Source organism: Phaethon lepturus, unplaced genomic scaffold, assembly GCF_000687285.1.
Source record: "Phaethon lepturus isolate BGI_N335 unplaced genomic scaffold, ASM68728v1 scaffold55954, whole genome shotgun sequence".
Lineage (NCBI taxonomy): Eukaryota > Metazoa > Chordata > Aves > Phaethontiformes > Phaethontidae > Phaethon > Phaethon lepturus.
In genome coordinates, this window is record NW_010536639.1 from 1 (window position 1) to 18,820 (window position 18,820).

Here is an 18,820-nt window from a genome sequence, read left to right on the forward strand (position 1 = left end):
AGACTCCCCCCTCCCGCGGGGCAGTACGCTGCTGCCCTGGGGCCGCAGGCTCCTCGGCTTCTCTTCGGGCATATACATTTTCGGCTTCACTTAAGGGCCGTTCTGCAAACATGCATGTGAGTGATTTCTCTCGCGCGAGAAATCCAGCCGCAAGGTCGGGACCTAGATAACACACAGCATTAATAAAATTGCACTGTGTTAGTAAGCAGGGAAAGGACTTTAATTGAAGCAAGGTGATTCGTTTTTAAAACATGAGAATTCGTCTGTGAATTCATCTGGTTTGGAAAGGAGAAGGTTTCAGGAGAGGAAAGATGTTGGTATTTGACGATTATAGACCAAAGCCTGCAGTGCTTACGTAGTGTTTAACAGCCTACTCAACACAGCACTCCCTTCTACTGCAGTCACGGTTCTGTGGAGGGTGGATTTCCAGACTTGTCCCTCGATGTTTCTGCCTATGTGTAAATGAAGGGTAAAAAAGGATAGCAGGGAGGTAGAAGTGCGCATCATGCTGAGTCCTTAACATCATTTTCATAGCTCCTCTGAGTTTGTCACACATCCTTAACCTTCTTTTAAAGTCATTTGCTTTTCATGGTTTTGTGTGTCACTGAAAGTCACTTTTAATTAAATGTCATATAAATAATAAAGTCTTAATTACATAATTATTGCAAATAACTGTGTGCACACTCCCAGAATTGGACAGACTGCCAGAAGAGCACTTGGAGTGACTTCTCACTGGGAACTGAGAGTGCTCTGCAGCAACTGGGCAGGAACGATGGTGTTCAAAATTCAGGGTCAATGTGCATATAAAGGAAGAGGAGTCAGATCCCTCCCCCCCTGCACATTTTGCAATAGCCAGTTGCAAAAAACTTTCTTAGCGTTAAGATCGACGTTTCTTAAATTGCTTCCTTATTGAGTTCCCCACAAGCTTGTTTAATCAACACAGCACATTTCTTGCCAGATGAAATGGCCTTTTTGCTCAGACTTCCTACGTGGCTCGCCTCTTCCCGAGGAAGACTCACAGACCTTGCAAACCACCGTGCCCTTGTTTAACTTCATGAACTGTAGCTTCCCCCTTGCTCTCAGCCGCGCCGGTGCCCGCCCTGCGCAAGGTGCCCTTTGAAAGCACTCGACAACCAAAGTTCTAGTGGAAACTCTGACATGCGGGCTGGGTTATCGGGAACTACGTGCTTCATGTCAGCGGTGGTTCAGGCTTGAGAGACCGAAGCTGGTACCAGATAGCAGTACTGATAAAACAGACGCTCGGTGTTTAGTTTGGAGACTGAAGTTTGTTGACCTGGAGGAGCATTAAGTATGATTAACTCACTATTTTGTACAGCTTTCCTTTTCTGGTCATTTTCTGTCATTAAAATTAGGGTGTTTGCTCTAACGCTTCATGATGGCAGCTTTGGAGAAAGACCACTTTGCTCTACCTGCCTCCCCACCTCCATGCAGTTACTGAATACCAGACCGCGATAACCACCAGTCCTTTACAGAGTCATTTTTAAGCCGGTTAAAAATGCCATTTCAGTAGATTGCCCTATTTGAGTTAGGAAGAACAAGCTGTATCTTTTTTATTGCTTTTGACTGGTGAAGTACAAGGTTTAGGCCATGTTTCATGTGCTCTATAAAGTTATATTAATAGCCTGGTTAGTGGTCAGAAGTTCTATATGTGTAACTAATGTGTAAATAGGAAAAAATCTCTGAGATAGGGAGGTCACGATGTCTTCTCTTTTTTTGCTTCTCTGTTGCCCTTTGGAGGCTTATGGAATCTTGTATGCAAATTCTCATTCTTTATACAGAAATTAAGGGGGTTTTGTTGTTGTTGTTGTTGTTTTTTTCACAGAACTCCCCAGAAGCTAAAAATTGCTATCTTGCCTTCTGGGAAAGTAGCAGACAATTTCTTTGATTCGATCCCTATGCCAGAAGATAAGCTAGCAGAGTGGAAATAGTCATCCTTATTTTGGTAACTCTTAATTTCATTCTCAAAGTAGTCTCCCCCTTCTGAAGGGACCAGGAGCATCAGAGAATACAAGAATACAAATCCTGAGCTCCACTCATCTCCATCGATCAAAGCAGCACGCACAGACTGTCCTCTTGGGAGCTGCTGTGGCTTCTTCTGAGCAGAGAGGGAAAAATACAAGTGTCTGTGGCAGGGAGGAAATTGGGCAACACGCTGAGCTCCCTTTTTGTTACTCACGGTGACCGCGTTTGCCCCTATACAGCTTACACGGTCTGGGTAGGCTAAGGAAGAATGGAAGCTAAAAATGAAAATGCATGGAGGAATTTGAAGAGATTTACTTGTGTGAGAGGGTCAGTACAAAGCCATTGCATCATGCTGGACTTAAAAGCTCTTTTGAATAGGACTTGAAGCAAAAACATAATGGGCCAGAATTTCTCGCAGCAGGGAACCAGATCTCTGAGGAGTGTGAATTGTCCAAAGGAAAATATGAGATGAGTATCACCCATAATGATTATTTAGCAGGATAACTGCTGTCAGTTTTTGCTCAAAGGTCATCTTTAGACATGGAGAAGCTCTGACTAGTTTATCATAAGAACTAACTGGCTTCTCCTATGATACGCCCTACACGGGAAGGATGTTTTATAACAGAAAGGCACGGATTGCAGAACCTCTTCTTGTTGTTGTTTTTCTATTTGTATACCATACCATTTTCTGTGTAAAATTACAGGCTATTTACAGACAAACTAGATCACCAACTGCAGACTGTCCAAATTAAAATAAACAGCAATTACATAGCACTTACCCCTTTAAAATGATTATTTAAAGTTCACGGATTTCAAGGAATTGAAGATATAGGAAAAGATGGAAGAAGGATTTAAAATACTGAATAATATCTTTGATATTTTCTATTATGCTAATTCGCTATACCAAAGGGGAAGGGATAAAAGTTAATGCATTGATTTGTAGAAAATATTTGATCAGTCCTTGTGTGGGAAAATAAAACTGTTTCTCCCCTGCCCATGCCCGCATTAGATTTTACTGAGCAATTTCATATTTGCTTAACGTATCCATTGGTAGCTCTTGCATGAATCCAGCCAGAAAAATCACTTAACTTTATAGGATGCTGAATCCTGGTATCAAAAGTCAATAGCATTTTTTCTCCTAGTAGCTTCGCATTTACTTTAAAAGCTTCCTTCTCCTGGAAATAAGGTCTGTCTGTATCTTCACAAAGTAGGTGTTCCCTGACACTAATGCAGTGACTGACACTATTGAAAGTAATAGTCCTGTTCCCTTTGCAGCCCAGAGCTCCTAAATCTGCTTTTTGTTATCAGTATAATGGGGTTGAATACATTTTTAAAAGGTGGTAGCTATTGATTACTTAATGGAAAAATTTAGTATAGAGAATTGCTGAAGCAGCCCTATTCAGTGCTCTTCAGTGCAACAAGACCATTATCTAGAATAGTAGAACTCATCCTGTAACCCTTATTAATATTTAATAGGGATGCAGCAATACTGAAGTACACTACAAAATAGCCCAAGGCTTCTGCACATGTAGGATATAAGGTTGTTGCAAGGGTCGAAAAAGAGTAACTGATTTCCCTCAAGGTGTTTATAAGTAAGACCAACAATAAACAGTGTTTTTCCTCTTGTTCCTTTTAAAGTATTTGCAGCACATCTGCACTTTAATATACAGTTATTCCTACTAGACATCTTGAAGTGATTGAATGCAACAGAAAGGTCACTGTATGTTTAGAGATCATTGTGTGAGACTATTTTATACTTTCCCAATATTGCTGTGAATCCCAGCCTCCCTCTTTCTATCCCTCCCGCTCCATGCTGCAGGGCACATTTGGCTGGGTTGACAAGCCAGTGAAAGGTGTTAATCCTGTCTAATAGAACCATAATCCTTGGGGCTGTGTTTTTATATCATACTATTGAGCTAACCCCTTGTCACAGGATATTGTTCATCTACTTAATAGCAAAGTTCTTTATGGGAATTTTAGATAAAATTAAAGTGTACAATCCAAATTGTCCTTTTCAATTTCACAGGGTAAAAACAAACAAATAAACCACAGTGTTCAGCCAACAGAGATTTTCTGAGAGATTACAATCAATTAAGAGGAGAGCTGTGTGATTTTTTCTTTTCTTTTTTTTTCTCCCCTCAGTGAATAATAAATGTCATTTTACTTGTCCAAAAATATTCACAAATCTGGGTCAGCTTCTTCAAATAATCTTTGGCTGGAAATATTTTTCAGGTTGGATGTGCTCAGAAATAGTGAAAAAATGATGTTATTTCTTTTTCTCTTAAGCTGCAGTGGTTAGAACACGGACCCAAAATGTGGGTACACTTTCCTCTTCCATCTGGCAGTGCTCAGGCCTCTCCCACTGCTATGTCCACGTTATTTTTTTTTTTTTTAATCTTTTTTTTAGTGGGTGGAGCTGGTTAAAAAGTAAGTGTGGGAAACCAGGGAAATGAAGCAGTAAGGAGACTGTAGTTTCAGTTGTGTTCCAGGGGATGCTGATTTTCTTCTTCTCAAATGGAGTCTTTTAGACAAAGTATTTTCACATGATTTCCCATAGCTCTTCTTTGTCTTATCTTTTTCCTTCTGCAAACTATTTTTAGTTTAAAAGTGACTGCATGTAAAAGATAAAGGAGCTAATACGGGTAGTAACCCTGTGATTTATGAGCAGGGACAGAATAAGATGGGGTCCTTCCCGGCTGGAAACACCCGGGGGAGGTATGCGTCTGCTCCATGTAGCTGGTATGGTTTTGATGGAACTCCTTCCTTACGATCACGCTTGCAAAGCCTGACTGCCACCTCGCCACCTCCTGCGGCACCGGGGTGTGACCGGTGAGCCCCGCGGAGGACTGACCGCCGCCAGGAAAGGAGAGCGTAAGGAGGCAGAGCAGCAAACGGCAGCTTGGTGGCTGCGGGCAGAACAGGTCCCGGCACGTACCGGCACTCAGAAGCTTGCCGGACGCTGAAATCACTGCACAGGTCTTGGCTCAAACGGGTCTTTGGTTTTCCAGCTTTCCAGAGGAGAGCGCTCCTGCGGCGTTACCAGCCCTGCCACCCGCGTAGGGAACTGGAGGAGGGGAGCAGCAAGGGTGGTGTTCCCGGCAGCGCTCGGTGTTGGGCCAATTCTGCTCCCCTTACCGTCACCAAGACGGTAAGACCACCACTTCCTTGGCTGGAAGCAGGTTCATGCCGGCATTAAGCGTGTCTGCAACATGAAGGCAGGCAACGGGACATTAAATTAAACCAGTCCTTTTCTCCTCCTCTTTTCTCACCGAAAGGATGACCTACCTCAGTTGCCTCTGAAGCTACTTCATGGAAACTCTTAGCTGGTAGAGAAGATTGGGAAGCTGTAATGGCAGAGCAGAGCCAGGAGCTCTCAGAGCCCTTTGAGGCTGTGGCATTCCCAGGTGAAGAGTGAAAGGAGGTAGCTGGAGATGCCGGGAGAAGAGGGAACGATGGGTGCTTTGGAAACCTTGGGGGGAGATGAAAGATGGCTTGTGTGGCTTGGGGAGAAAAAGGCAATGGGAGCAAGAAGTAGGTTTGGCTGAAATCATGTGGGCAAAGTAAATGGATGAATAAGTACAGGAAAACCTGTAGCCAGGTAGCCTGAAACCACTTATTAAATCATTCAGGATATATTTATTTCGTGGTTTACTACTTAGTTCAGTGGGTTCTTTTCCTCCGGAGGGGATTTTGAATACTTGGAAATATACTGAGATGATATTGCATAGTGTATGATATTGCATAGTGTAAGCCCTGCTCAAGAACTCTGATACTTCATTGAAAAACTTTCATTTAGTGGAAGAGTGAAAAACTTTACAAAAAAAGGAGTTGTTCCAGATTTAGCTTTGAGCATTGGTGAAGGTATAAAAACAAGCCCTTAAAGACGTTGTAGAGTTGATAAATGTCCAAAGTCTGGCTGTTGTTAGGGCCACGCTTAAAGGGACTTCTGACTTGTCATCAGCGCCAATTCTAAGAAGTTTGCCACCATGGGCAGTGCAGTGTCAGACTCTGCCTGGGCGTATCTGGCAGGTATTTCTGTGTGACCTCTCGCAAAAATCTGCTGTGCCACTTCCCTCCTTACCATGCCAATTATCCACACACAGAAAGGGTGAAAATTAGAATGAAGACCGTTCATGGTCTCTTAATGCACCGCTCAGGTAATGCAGCCTTTCTTATGTTAAGCAAAGGTGTGTCAAAGGGAAAAATTGTACATATTTACCTTTAGGAATCAGATTTTCAAATTGGAGGATTGGGAAGAAAAACACGGGGCCCACCTGATTATTCCGTTACTTACTCCCTCCACAAAATGTATTCATAATCCTCAGTGGTCCTTGCCGATTCCTGTTGGTAAAGACCTGTAAAGAGTCTCCCCAGCTGCGAAAGTAAACTGTATAAATTGCCACTGTTTACACCACCTTAACCAACTCTATACCTTGTATAATATTTATGGAAACAACTTTTTTCCTAAGTTCATGGACAGCAACTTTACCTAGAAGTAACTCATAGATATCTGTGTGTAAGTAACGTGAAACTGATGTAGAAGAACTCATAATCCTATCCGTTACCTAATTAGTATTTGAAGCAGTGTTGTTTCTCTTATTCATTTTTCTGCTCCTGGCTGTACAGTCACAATTTTTTTCCCCTATAGTCACGTCCTAGTTTGTTTCTAGCTGGATGTAGCAGTTCACGGTCCACTGATCTGGGAGGAATCTTTAACACAAACAGGTGACTCGACAGTTTTATTTAAGTCTTAATAACAGAACAAACCACCATAAGTGAGTCAGGGTTTGTCGTCTTTTTCTTTACAGCGCACAAGCAGCTTTGGAAGCTTTGACCGTTTCAGGCACCACTCGATATCAAAGACAGATGATTCACCTGAGGTCTGTATAACACAAAGTTTTTCTTTCTTCAGTTCACTTTCCCACAATGGTTACGCAAAAACATTGGGAAATTATTGTGTAAATTTTACACTGGTGAGAATTTTGCTTGTGTACCTGAACCTGTCTGGGTGATTGAGCCCTTGCCAAAATGAACAAGAGAATCACACGTAAACTTGGTACTTTGATGTGAAGATTAGAAACAATTTTTCAAAAAGACAAAAGTGCACTTCACGTTGATGCATGCCCAAAGTAGCCAGCACATGTATGCACATGTATGTGTAATTTTTGTTTTCAAGACCCCTGCAGAAATCCCCTCAATTCTTACTTGGATTAAGGACAATAAACAAGGGGAAATAACATTTTCTACCACAAAATGTATTTTCTTTCTGTCATTCACACACACAGTGGTGTACTGCAAATCAGTTTAGGTACGCGATTCCGCAGGAAAATGGCTATGACTGATTTTTGTCACCTAACTGCGTTGGTGTCCTTAATATTTTCCTGTAATTCCTATTCCACTACTTGTGGAATTTCATTTTCATGGTGAGTTGTTGCTTACTTTTTCATTTCAAATCAGATATCTGAGTTGGAGACCATAAGTGACATTGGAGAAGCAGTACAAACTAAAGCAGCAAGTAATGGAGGAAGTTTGGGTAAGAAGATGAGAGCCATTTCCCTTACCATGAAGAAAAAGATGGGTAAAAAGTACATCAAGGCACTCTCTGAGGACATGGTAAATAGAGCTTAAGACTCTTGTGTTTGATGATAATACATGTGCACAATGTTACCTGCATTTGTCCTGTTCATGTTTCAAGCAGCTGTTAGTTATGAGAATCCATAAAAACATGGTTACACATACTGAATTAAACCAGCTTTTAGTATGTACCTTTTCTTTCCTGTGCATGATAATGTATACACATATGCACATATACAATTACAGCATCACACAGTAAGGGCCCAGGATGGACACAGGAGTTTTGCAACAGTGAACTTTGCTTTTTCATCAAGGAACAGGTCTATAAGCATCACAAGAAAATCTCCTGATGTGGACACAAGGGAGTATCGGATGAACCTCATTGGCAGTCTGATACTCAACCTGTACAAACTGCTTCATTAGAAGAATTTATCTTTCAATACAAGAATTATTTCCAAAGTCCGTTTTGTAGAGGTCAGTCAGCATCCTATCGTAGAGCATGACAACTCATACACCTTATCTGCTCTTACCTTATCTAATCTTAGTGAACCTATCTTTATTAAACATAAAAAACATTTAATATTTCACACACTGCAAACCCTATTTTCTCAATATCTTCTGTCAGTGAGTTCCAACTTTTAAAACACATAAGGAAAAAGGACTTGTCATACTTAACCACCCTAAAGAATCTAGCCAATCTGCACCCTATCTCACATGCGTCAATATCAGATAAGTAGAGAAAACAAGTAAGAAACTTCACAAGTAGAAAATAGTGTTTCACAGGATACCTTTAGACAGATTTTGGAGGTCAAAGCAAGGATTCCTATTTCATTAATTTAGTTTGTATTTTTTGCTAAAATTCATGAGGTTGCAATCCACAATTTTTATAAGAAAGAAAAATCCAAGTTTCAACATTTGCCATCTGCACGTTTACAGCAACTATTCACATGACAGAATTTTAATGAATTATCTGGTTGGACACACATATAGCGTGATTTTCATTCCTGCAGGACATGATGACAATCAATACCAGTCCACTGATTAATCTATGAGTTGTGCTGCTGACTGGTGTAACAAGCACTGTCCTTGTTGAAAACCAATATAGTCGTTCATTTCGATGCTATGCCTTATACATACCTGTATGGGTCCCTACCTCACAGATGCACAGTCATCTTTGCTTGACTTCATCAGTCAACTGATGAATAATTAACATTTCCCCAAATATGGCATAAGATCCTAAGTACTGCAGATTGTTTCATGTGCATCACGGTATCATGCACATTGACAACGTGATGAAACCTGCTGAAGAAACTCCTTCCTTTGAAAGCTCATCATTATTTCATTTAGCTGTTACATCATCCTTAACTTACCTGTGACTGAAATATGGATCTTACTGTTTTGAATTCATTAAGTATATAAGCTGTGATTCCTGAGGTGTGACTTAATGTTGCAAACTCAAGAGGACAATTTCATACACTGTTAGATTTTGTGAGAGAAACATGCATCTGTTAATTCTGAAATGCACTGGATTTCGAGACCAGTGTGTAGGTGGGGCAACATAGTGAGCATGGTGCTAGAACACATCGATGCCATACATGTGTGCAAGCTGCCTCCTGAATGCCCTGGCTAGGGTTCCAGCCTGCTGCCAAGTGCCCATGGTTTTCAGAAGTTCAACACAAAACACAGCTGCCTCAATTAGCACTTTACCATGTGCTTTTAGAATTGAACTTTATACTTCCTCCACAGAGACAATCAGAAAAAATCCCACCTTATCTGCCACCCTGTGAATTTCCCGTTACAAGCCTTTGTCACTGCTGTGGTATATTGCAGTCTTCTGAGATGAAGAATCAGTTTAGCTGCTTGAGCGGGAGTGGAATGAAGTGAATGGGGCAGAGAGGAGACAGGGGATTTCTCCAAGATCATAAGGATCACCAAGAACAAGTGGTGGTACTGGGCATCCTTAGTATCAGGCATCAACTTCTAAAATGCTTTCTCTCTTACAGTGGTTCTTCATAAAGTCTAATGATGATTTAATCTCCAGTGATTATTTAAAAGAAAAAAAACAAATGTTTATCTAAAATACATCTCTTGGTGATTAACATCTGATTTTTGTGTTAAAGAATGAAGAAGGAAAGGATGACAGTGATCCTGGTGGTGGAATACACACTGAGAAGGTCTCCCTAAAAGCCAGTGACTCTATGGAAAGTCTCTATAGCCTGAACAGTGGCCAGAGCTCATCTAGTAAGTACAAGATATCCATACTTCTTATTCAGTCACTGGATCAATATTGTTATTGTTTAAGTCTGAGGTATCAGAGCTGGTGATCAAAAATGTATAGTGGGGAGCTCTTCAATCTGGCAGACAAAAGTATAATTCGATTAAATGGGTGGCAGCTAGGGTAGATATACCTCTCTCCAGAAATAAGCTGAGTGTTTTTAAGAGTGGAAATATTAACTGTAGTAAAAAAATAACATGGATTACAGGGGATGTTGCTGGTATATATGCCATAAATGTTTTGGGGGGCTATCACTGCTATGATGCTGCCACCCATAGGGTTGCAATCACTGGGTACAGCCACACAACTGTCCTGTCTGGGGTAGTGGCCGTGAGTTCATTCTTCGCTCTGCAGATGTGAGACCAAAGCGAGAGGTCTCTCTGAGATGATAGCTGATGGGGGCCGGACCTGGCGACTTCAGGTCATGATGCAGAGAAACACAGTCTGCTTCTCTACAAACCCACTGAAAACCCTTCCACAACGGGGTAGTCCCTGTTGGAGGGCAGATGAATCTCTAATAAGAAATGGAATTTGCCTCCACCAATCTATCCATTGCTCTGCTGTAGACATTTTCTGGGCAGCAGGTGACAGCTGTCCATGATGATGTTGCTGTGCCATCACTGCAGGCACCACGTGAACCCTAAGTGGAAACTCGAGTTGCAGTCCAGACCATTTGCACTTAGTAGTTAATCTGGCCCTGAGATGGAGATGTGCACTTAGGCAATCATCTCAAACAAAACCACTTTTACGATCATTTTCTATGATGTGATTTGCGAAAATTGTATATGGGAGTTTACTTCCAACACACTGCTGCTCTTATCTAAAAACATATTTGGATGGAATATTGCAGAGCTTGCTTAAATTTGCTTGAATTATTCTGCCGATATTTTATTGCTCAACTTGGGTAAAATGACAGGCAGAAATGTTGGTAAGATTAAAATTTCCCTCTGCAATGCAGGTTCCTTTGATGTTTCAGCTAGTTCTGTAATGAAATAAAATAACTTCTACAGTACTTGTTTTCATTTCTCTAAATAAACAGAGGAAGTTCAGCAGAATTAATTCCCTAAATTGCACTTTTAGAGTGCAATTTATTAATCTGCAGAGGTAATATTTCAAAAAGTCTGTAAGTAAAAAGTGTAGTCTATTAGTAACATCATCAGAAAAAGATTACTGTAGGGAAGATGTTAATGAAAGATCTCCTACCTATTTTCTTTGGTTTCTTGTAGCATGCTTTTTATTGAATGTATTTTTCCTGGCATGTGTCAAAACCACACAGAGTGCACTCTTTCTCTAATTCTGTAGTTTTGAACACTTTCCTCTCTGCTGCTGTGCAGAATTGCATGTCTGGGCATTTGGTGCAGGAGATCTCAACTTGACTCTCTTTAAGGTGGGGTGACCAGCTGCTCGGATGGAACGAGCAACAGGGACAGCCTCCGATTTGATGATGAAGTCCCTTACAGTGGACCCTTCTGTGGTCGAGCCAAAGTTCACACTGACTTCACACCAAGTCCTTATGACACCGACTCTCTGAAAATTAAGGTAAGACAACCATCAGGATTTCTTCTTTTCCAGCAAGAGTGCCAGGGGGGCATTTCTCACGTGTGAGGAGTACGTTTTCTAATGCTTTTTTTGACTGTTAAGTACATGTAACACTCTAAAAGCAAGACTGATCTGGTTTTGCAATGCTTCTGTAAGAACTTAGTTCAGACGATGCTGGACAGCCAACGTCTGCTAAAGGCTTTTTAAGGCACGGACTCCAGATAGGTACCTCATCATTGTATCTACTGGGATAGCATGGCTTTCCTCAGAGTAAAACACATGTTGCTTCCCACATGCTAGGAAGTGTAGAAAAATAAAAACCTGAGTCTCATGGGATGTGAAGTTGCCTCCTCAGCTCTTTCAGTCACACCTGGATATATCAAGAGCTCAGTGTTTTTTGTTTTCAATGGAAACAGTTCACTTCTCCCTTAAGTCTTTCTTTAAGCATACCTTTGAACTATGAATTTTCTCTGGCCGTGACAACATGACAGGAGCGTCCAGCTTGTGTGAGTGAGACAAAGGATCACCAGATGTGGACCCAGTTGAACGTTACTAAAAAAGCCCAGCTTCTTCCATGCAGAAGATGATACATTCAGTATCATCTTCCCTCAGACTACTCATGTCTGTAATCTGGTCTTCTTTCTTTTCCCTCTTTGTAATCACCTTCATATCCAGATTATATTCACACTTCAGCATCTTTTCTTCTTCTTCACAGCCTTCACAGTTTTCGTCAAAATCCTCATCTGTATCTCACTGCAGTCTCCTCCTCTCTGGCCTACCTTACGGCCATTGCTCTGCCAGTACTTGCAGTCTTCACCACTTGCCCTCCACTTCCACCCACACTAGGGCATTTCTTTCAAAACAGTTTAACTGGTCACAAAATGGCAAATGTCTGCTGGCTCACATGGATTCATTTTTTAGTCACTGGGGCAGTGTATTTTAGAATTATAAACTAGTGCTTAGGGTTGAAATCCCCTAAAATTATCTCACAAAATTTCAGTAGCCTGAATCTGAATTCAAAGTGCCTCTGAAGCTTGGCTTAGAGCCACTGCCTAATCCTGATTTGCATCCCCGTCTGAAGTTCCTGAGCCTCCATGACTATGTAGAATAATACGTGTGTTTATAGAGCTTTAAACAAACGTTGTTTAGTTTCCATTTCAAAGGTGCTGGTAGCTCTAAGCTCCATATTCTAACAAAACCAGGTCACTGGAACACAGTCGATTTCACACTTGGGTTTACACCAAAGCTAGGATGACCGCTTTACTTGCAGTTTCTTGACCAGACCAGAAAAGAGTTGAAAGTCTTGGAGCTGTTTAACAGATATTTTAACAAGCTGAGTTTGATTTGTAACTTTGTAACAGAATGGCAAATGAAGTGTGTATGTGGGGATTTGTTGGACAACTCTTTAAAGATGTTCAACGTTGTTTTAAGTCTGCGGTACCTGCCCAGAAGAGAGGACTCAATTCTGAGGTCATGGGAGGAAGTTGCATAGGGGGTATGACTTACAAGGGAGCCTTTTTACTACGAGAATTACTCAGAGTGACTGTTTTGCTGAGCTGAGACTTTGGTTCCCACGGCATGGCTGTGAACACCTTTACCAAAAAGCCCTCTTGAAGCAGCTGTGTTGTCACTCTTCTGTACACTCACCCTTGTGAGTGAATGCACAAGTGTGGAGAGCTGAAGCCTTTAGATCTGTCTAAGGTGCCATCCAATGTTTCCTCAGTCAACAGAGTTAATAACAGTGAGAAAATTTCTCAGTACTTTGGGAAACTGTACGGACAAGAAGATATTAAGGGAGTTAAATGCTCTTTATTGCCTTTGAGAAATGTAGCCAGTGTTTTTTACTGTAAAATGGGTATGAGTCCACCTTTCACATAGCTCAGCTATCAGTTCTTGAAGATCCTTGAGATGCTGGGGAGTAACATTACTGTGTAAATGGTTTGGCACGTATTTGGAAAATAATCTCACAGCATTCCCTTGCTTTTTGCCAAAGCTATGCCCGTTAGCCATTGCAAAAGTTGATTACTGATGCAGCCCTACCTATTTCAAGGACCAAGTGGAGAACAAAAATGGTGAGAAGGGCTGCTTATGCTCACCTCTCCTTTGCAAAGGTTTGGAGATAAGGATCAACTCCATTTTCTGTAATTTTTTTTTTTTTTTGTATTTTTATAAAAGTAAAGGAAATAATTGTAGTTAATTTTTAAAAGTTACTTCGCACTGACTAGTTAGCATTCTGTGCTGTCTGTGCTATTTTTGGTCCACAAATGAAAAGCTACATATAACAAACCAGATGTGTAAGCTGTGGTATGCCTTTTTTTTATTGTTCTAGAAAGGAGACATTATAGATATCATCTGTAAAACCCCCATGGGTATATGGACAGGCATGCTGAACAACAGAGTAGGAAACTTCAAGTTCATTTACGTGGATATTATCTTGGAAGAGGAATCTGCACCCAGAAAGATAAAGCCACGCAGAGGAAGCAAAAGGACCAAGCCAAAAACGTTGCAGGAACTCCTGGATTGTGTCCACCTGCAGGTCAGCCAACACATTTCCCAGCTGTTTTTGAAATGTTTCATTTCTGTGTGCCTGGGTTTGTATGTCATTTACAGGCTGGAGTAGAAAGGCAAGTTTCAGCAGTTTTGATATCAGCAAAGCAAAGCAGCTTCGTGTCTGTCTTTTATCTGATGTGAGTGGCTTATAGAACTGCATTTTATCACATCATTTGGTTAGGCTGAGACTTCATGCAAAGAGGCACAGTGGTGACCTGTCAAGTCACCATAACCTGACTGCGATTATGTGCCTAAGGGTAGGAGGTGTGTGACTGTGGACACCTCAGGGACAGGACTGCAGTCTGACTCCAGCGCCAACCTTTAGAATTTGGGCTTCTAATTTCTCATGATAGTTAGGGAGCAATAGTCTTTTTGCATTATGCTCATGTTGTGCCTCTCTCCCTCTTTGCAACCCTAGTTCTCAACTGAGTGTCAAAGCATAATTTACAGGTAACATTTTTAATAACGGTTATTGTTTTGGTGCTGATGCAAACACTCCTGTCCCTGGAGTACGCACAGAGCTTCACACTGCATCGACACACAGCTCAAGGGGGACCATGTGGGGCACAGCACAGCTGAGGGCTCCCTCAGCTTCTCACCCTCGCCTATATCGAAAGGCTCCTTCTGTGCAAAGGCAGAGGATGCCCTTCCTCAGAGGGCCTGCTAGACCCAGCATGGGAGGCACTCATGGGGTGACCCACAAAAGTCCAGAAGCTCAGCCCATTCAACCATTTCTGGCAGAGCTCTGTCCTTGTCCAATTTGCTGCCAGATTCTCTTAGACAACTCAGCCACAGATGCTAGGATGGTCAGGAGGTCCCCCAGGCGTCTCCGCCTCTGTCCTCTCTTGCTCTCCAGCTCTGGTTTTATGCCAAAATCATGTCGATTGGACTGGAGAGTGAAGCCCATTTCAATCTGACAAAAAACTAAAAAAGAAATTGTGTCTATTCCTCTACTAAATATAGTGCCTGTTTACATGAGAGGATTTGCTTATTTCTTTTTTGTAGGAATATACCTCAACCCTCTTGCTAAATGGCTATGAAACTCTAGAGGACTTAAAGGATCTACAGGAGAGCCACCTGATTGAATTAAATATTTCAAACCCAGAAGACAGGGCAAGATTGTTATCAGCAATTGAAAATCTACAGGACAATGACAGTAAGTGTTTAAGCTTTGTTAAGTCATGTGCAAGTTCTAATTGAAGAGATGCATTTAAAGAAATAGTGATTCTCACAGTGATCTGTTAAATTATTTTTCTTTTAAATATGAAACATGGAATTAGATGGGTTTTTAATTTGTTCAGACAGCAAACTGTATACCTCTTCTAGATATGTAAACGATTAATATACTAGTAGCACATGAACAATTTAAAATTTCTTTTTTATAGGTCCTAAACTCTAGATTGGTAGCAACTATTGCTTGAGAACAACCCTATTTATGGTTGGGGAAACAACCCTCAAAGAAGTTAAGTGACTTCCCAAAAGTCACAAGGTCTGTGCAACAGCAGAAAATATAACCTCCCAAACTCTGCACTAGTATCTTAACCAAAATAGGACTTATTTCAAATAGCTACAGTAAAGAATTTTCTGTATTTTTTAAAAACAACATTCTCCAGAAGAATACAGTTTTTCCTCCCTTACTTCCTCCCAAACTTAAATCCTTACCCAAATCAGTTTCATTTGTAGGAAGGTTTTGTAAAAAACCCAAACAAACAACAGAAAACCAACTAATAGCTGGTTTGCGTTCTTTTCTGAAAATTAATCTGACTCCAGCTTCCAGTGAGCTTCTGAAATCTGGTCATATGGTGCGTATATACGCATGTGTATCAGTCACCACTATGTTTTCTTCACTTGTTCTTTTCACTGGGAATGGAAAAGCTGAGATAGAGAACGCAAAAATACTGTTCTCATGATATTTTCTTGATATTTCCAGCCTGACTTCTAATTTTAAATAATTTATGTCAAGTTCATAGAAACCTCAGCTAAGCGTCTACTTAATTAGATGCTCAGCCAAAACAGAAGATGTTTTCCTCTTCATTAATGTTTGTGCATACTCACTACCTATCCTGAGCAATCATTTCATCTGATGCACTCACAATTGCATGACAGAAAAGACAGAAAAGGCAACCTGGAAAAGCAATGTCTTCCTGGGATATCTTAACACCAGTTCTTGTCAGCTGTCCACTTTTTCTCTCCTCTTCCACTTTCCACTTCTCACTCAGCACTCACTCATCTGCATGTACACATATACCCTATGTGAGTCAGTACATAAATCTCTCTGGGTTTCTAAGGATGCCTTTGGCTACCTCCTCCATTCAGCTTTCCCTGCAGATGCTCTCTAATCTCCCTCTTTGTGTCTTTGCTAACCTTTTCTTTGACTATTCATTTGCGCTTTTTTGGGATCCCATTTGTACATGCAGGCTTTTCTGTTCTTAGTCAGCTTCCAGGGAAAGGCAAGATTATTTCAAATATGTTGGAGAGGCATTTAAAGGGTTTCCTTTGCTCACTAGGATCAGAACTTCCTTCTGGTCTATAGCTTGGTGAGATGACAGGCTAGAAAAAGACTTTTGAAGGGCTATTTATGCAGAAGCAGTGATTGAAAGAGTGAAACCAGAAAACAAAGTCACATTTTTGAAGAATGGCATTGCAGAGATCTAGCTGGAAATGGTGTGAAAATACATTAATTTCCCTAGTTTGCCCTTAAACTGAGTATACGTATATTTGTGTGTATTTCTTGGTAACTAGCCTTACTGCACTTTCTGCACCTTTTATTGTGTATGTTTTTCTATATCAATATTTAAGACAAAAAAAAAAAAAAAAAGAAAAATGCTAGACTGTAATTTTGCAGAGTTTTGCATCAGTGTGAAAAACAAAACCAAAACATAATGTTTTTTAACAGACCACGTGAATGTCAAATTATTTAGGAGTAGCGAGGATATGGTTTACTATTTATATTCCTTGTCTAACAAGTGCATAGCAAGCAGCCTTAGACACCTAACCTTTTTAGAAGATGACACCAAAGTTTTATTTTTCTGAAGGTGTCTTATCACTTAATATTCTGCATACACCTGTACAAGGACCAAACCTAAGAAGGTTCTTACATGTCCCATAGAATGAAAGTTAAAAAAATTCATCTTAATTATCCCAATAGGGTTCTTCCTAATTGGCAGTATGAGATTAAGACACTTCTTCAGGCAAAACAGTGCCCCTCATGTTATCTGTATGGTAGTTTAGGTTTTTAAATTCTTGTCATGGTTCTGGAAATAATAACATTAAATCTTATAAAGTAGCCCATGCTTCAAAATCACTGATGGCACTGTAGTCCTAGATGAAGAGATGAAATTAATATTTGCTTCACATGCACTTTAGATAGGTATAGCCACTACTATTCAAATTCAATAAAATAATATTCCCAGAATTTATGAATACTCACAGGGACCAGAACCAAGACATCTTTATATACCATCCCAGCTATAAGCACTTGTTTAAGTCTCATTGAGTTTCACAAGACTCATGTATACTTTAAGGTAAGCCACACACAACTAATTTTCTGGTTTGGGATACTGTCTTGAATGAGGGCTCAATCAAACCCTTGCCTTATCTGTTTGTCAAAGGTTCGTAGCATCTGTCACGTGACTGGCAGTGACAGAACAGAATTTAACAACTTTCTCTAAAAAGGAAGATACAAAAGACTAAAATTGATAGAAGCCATCTGTTAAGTCGTTATAATGAAAGATGGGGAGTCAAGATGATCTTGGGGATAAGCTCAGCATGAGTCTGACTTCATCTGAATAGTTTGACCTCTTTGTCCTTCTGTCAATCTGATTGGAAAATTGGGTTTAAAGAGCTGGGTGCTACTGTGAAAGTGAATTCTGCATCTTAACGGAACTTTCCTAGGTCAATATATATATTTTTTTTCCTAAATGGGCATGACTCAGTCCAACATAAATGATTTTTTAATTAAAATTGATTTTCTGCATTGCTTAGAAGTGAGCAGCATAATTACCCACAGCTACAAGGTAATCTGTTTACTGGCCAAGAGTATTCTAGATAGAAATTCATCACTCTTCTAGGTAAATGTTCACTCTTTTTATAAGCTTTGTGAAAAAAGATACTAAGGCCATAGACCACACTTACTGTTCTAAGCCCATCTTTCTCATAGAGCTTGGAAGACTTTCATGTCTTTGCATTACATTCGAGCCTCCATGAAGCATGTGTTTGATTAATGGGTGGAGTCTCAGGTATGGTCCAGAGTTGAAATGCAAGGGTTCCTGACTTTTTGTGACCCTGCTATTATTCAGAACAGCCAAGTGTGCTGGAACATAGTCTCATTTTACTAGATTCTACTACAAATGTAGTAAAACATGATTTAGTATTTCTTTAATGTGCTATCAGATATTGTGAAATGTCCAGATGTTTTTACAGGGCTTTTAATTTCTTTCTCTTTCCTTGGCTTTTTCTTGACATTTATTGTATGTTATACTAAGTGATTTCTTCATGACACATTCTTGTGACTATATAATTCATGTTGCAGAACAAACATTTATTGAGTTTTCTAACCAAAAGACCTGCAGCAATAGATTCCATATTATATGCTTCCTAAAGCCACCCAAAATGTAGGATTTCTGGCAGTGAGAATTTTTTCATCCTAACATTTGATTTAGACCTGAATTAATTTGAAAGGAAAAACTTTACCCATCTCACACCAAGAATTAAAAAGTAAGTTTTATTTAGGAAATGTTACCACATAGTGTTTTTTAAACAGATTTCACTTCCTGATACTGCACCATCTTCTTCCCACCTTTCCTGGGAGTCCAGGCCCAAATTCACCATCTTCAAGTACTTCACATAGCAAGGCTATCCTAGAACTGCAAGGTCCTGTGAGCTCCTCACAACCTTCCC

General features: G+C 40.4%; 1 protein-coding gene across 1 annotated transcript in view; it reads left to right on the forward strand.

The window, feature by feature from the left end:
* The first annotated feature begins 6,794 nt into the window (after positions 1-6,794).
* The window catches only part of SAMSN1 (SAM domain, SH3 domain and nuclear localization signals 1), a 17,666-nt gene continuing 5,640 nt past the window's right edge, over positions 6,795-18,820 (forward strand). Inside the window, exons 1-6 of the mRNA XM_010286214.1 lie at positions 6,795-6,863; positions 7,441-7,596; positions 9,678-9,798; positions 11,220-11,371; positions 13,701-13,907; positions 14,927-15,077. Of these exons, the coding sequence (XP_010284516.1) occupies positions 7,525-7,596; positions 9,678-9,798; positions 11,220-11,371; positions 13,701-13,907; positions 14,927-15,077 (703 nt within the window). The 5' untranslated portion in view covers positions 6,795-6,863; positions 7,441-7,524. The remainder of the gene's footprint in view (positions 6,864-7,440; positions 7,597-9,677; positions 9,799-11,219; positions 11,372-13,700; positions 13,908-14,926; positions 15,078-18,820) is intronic.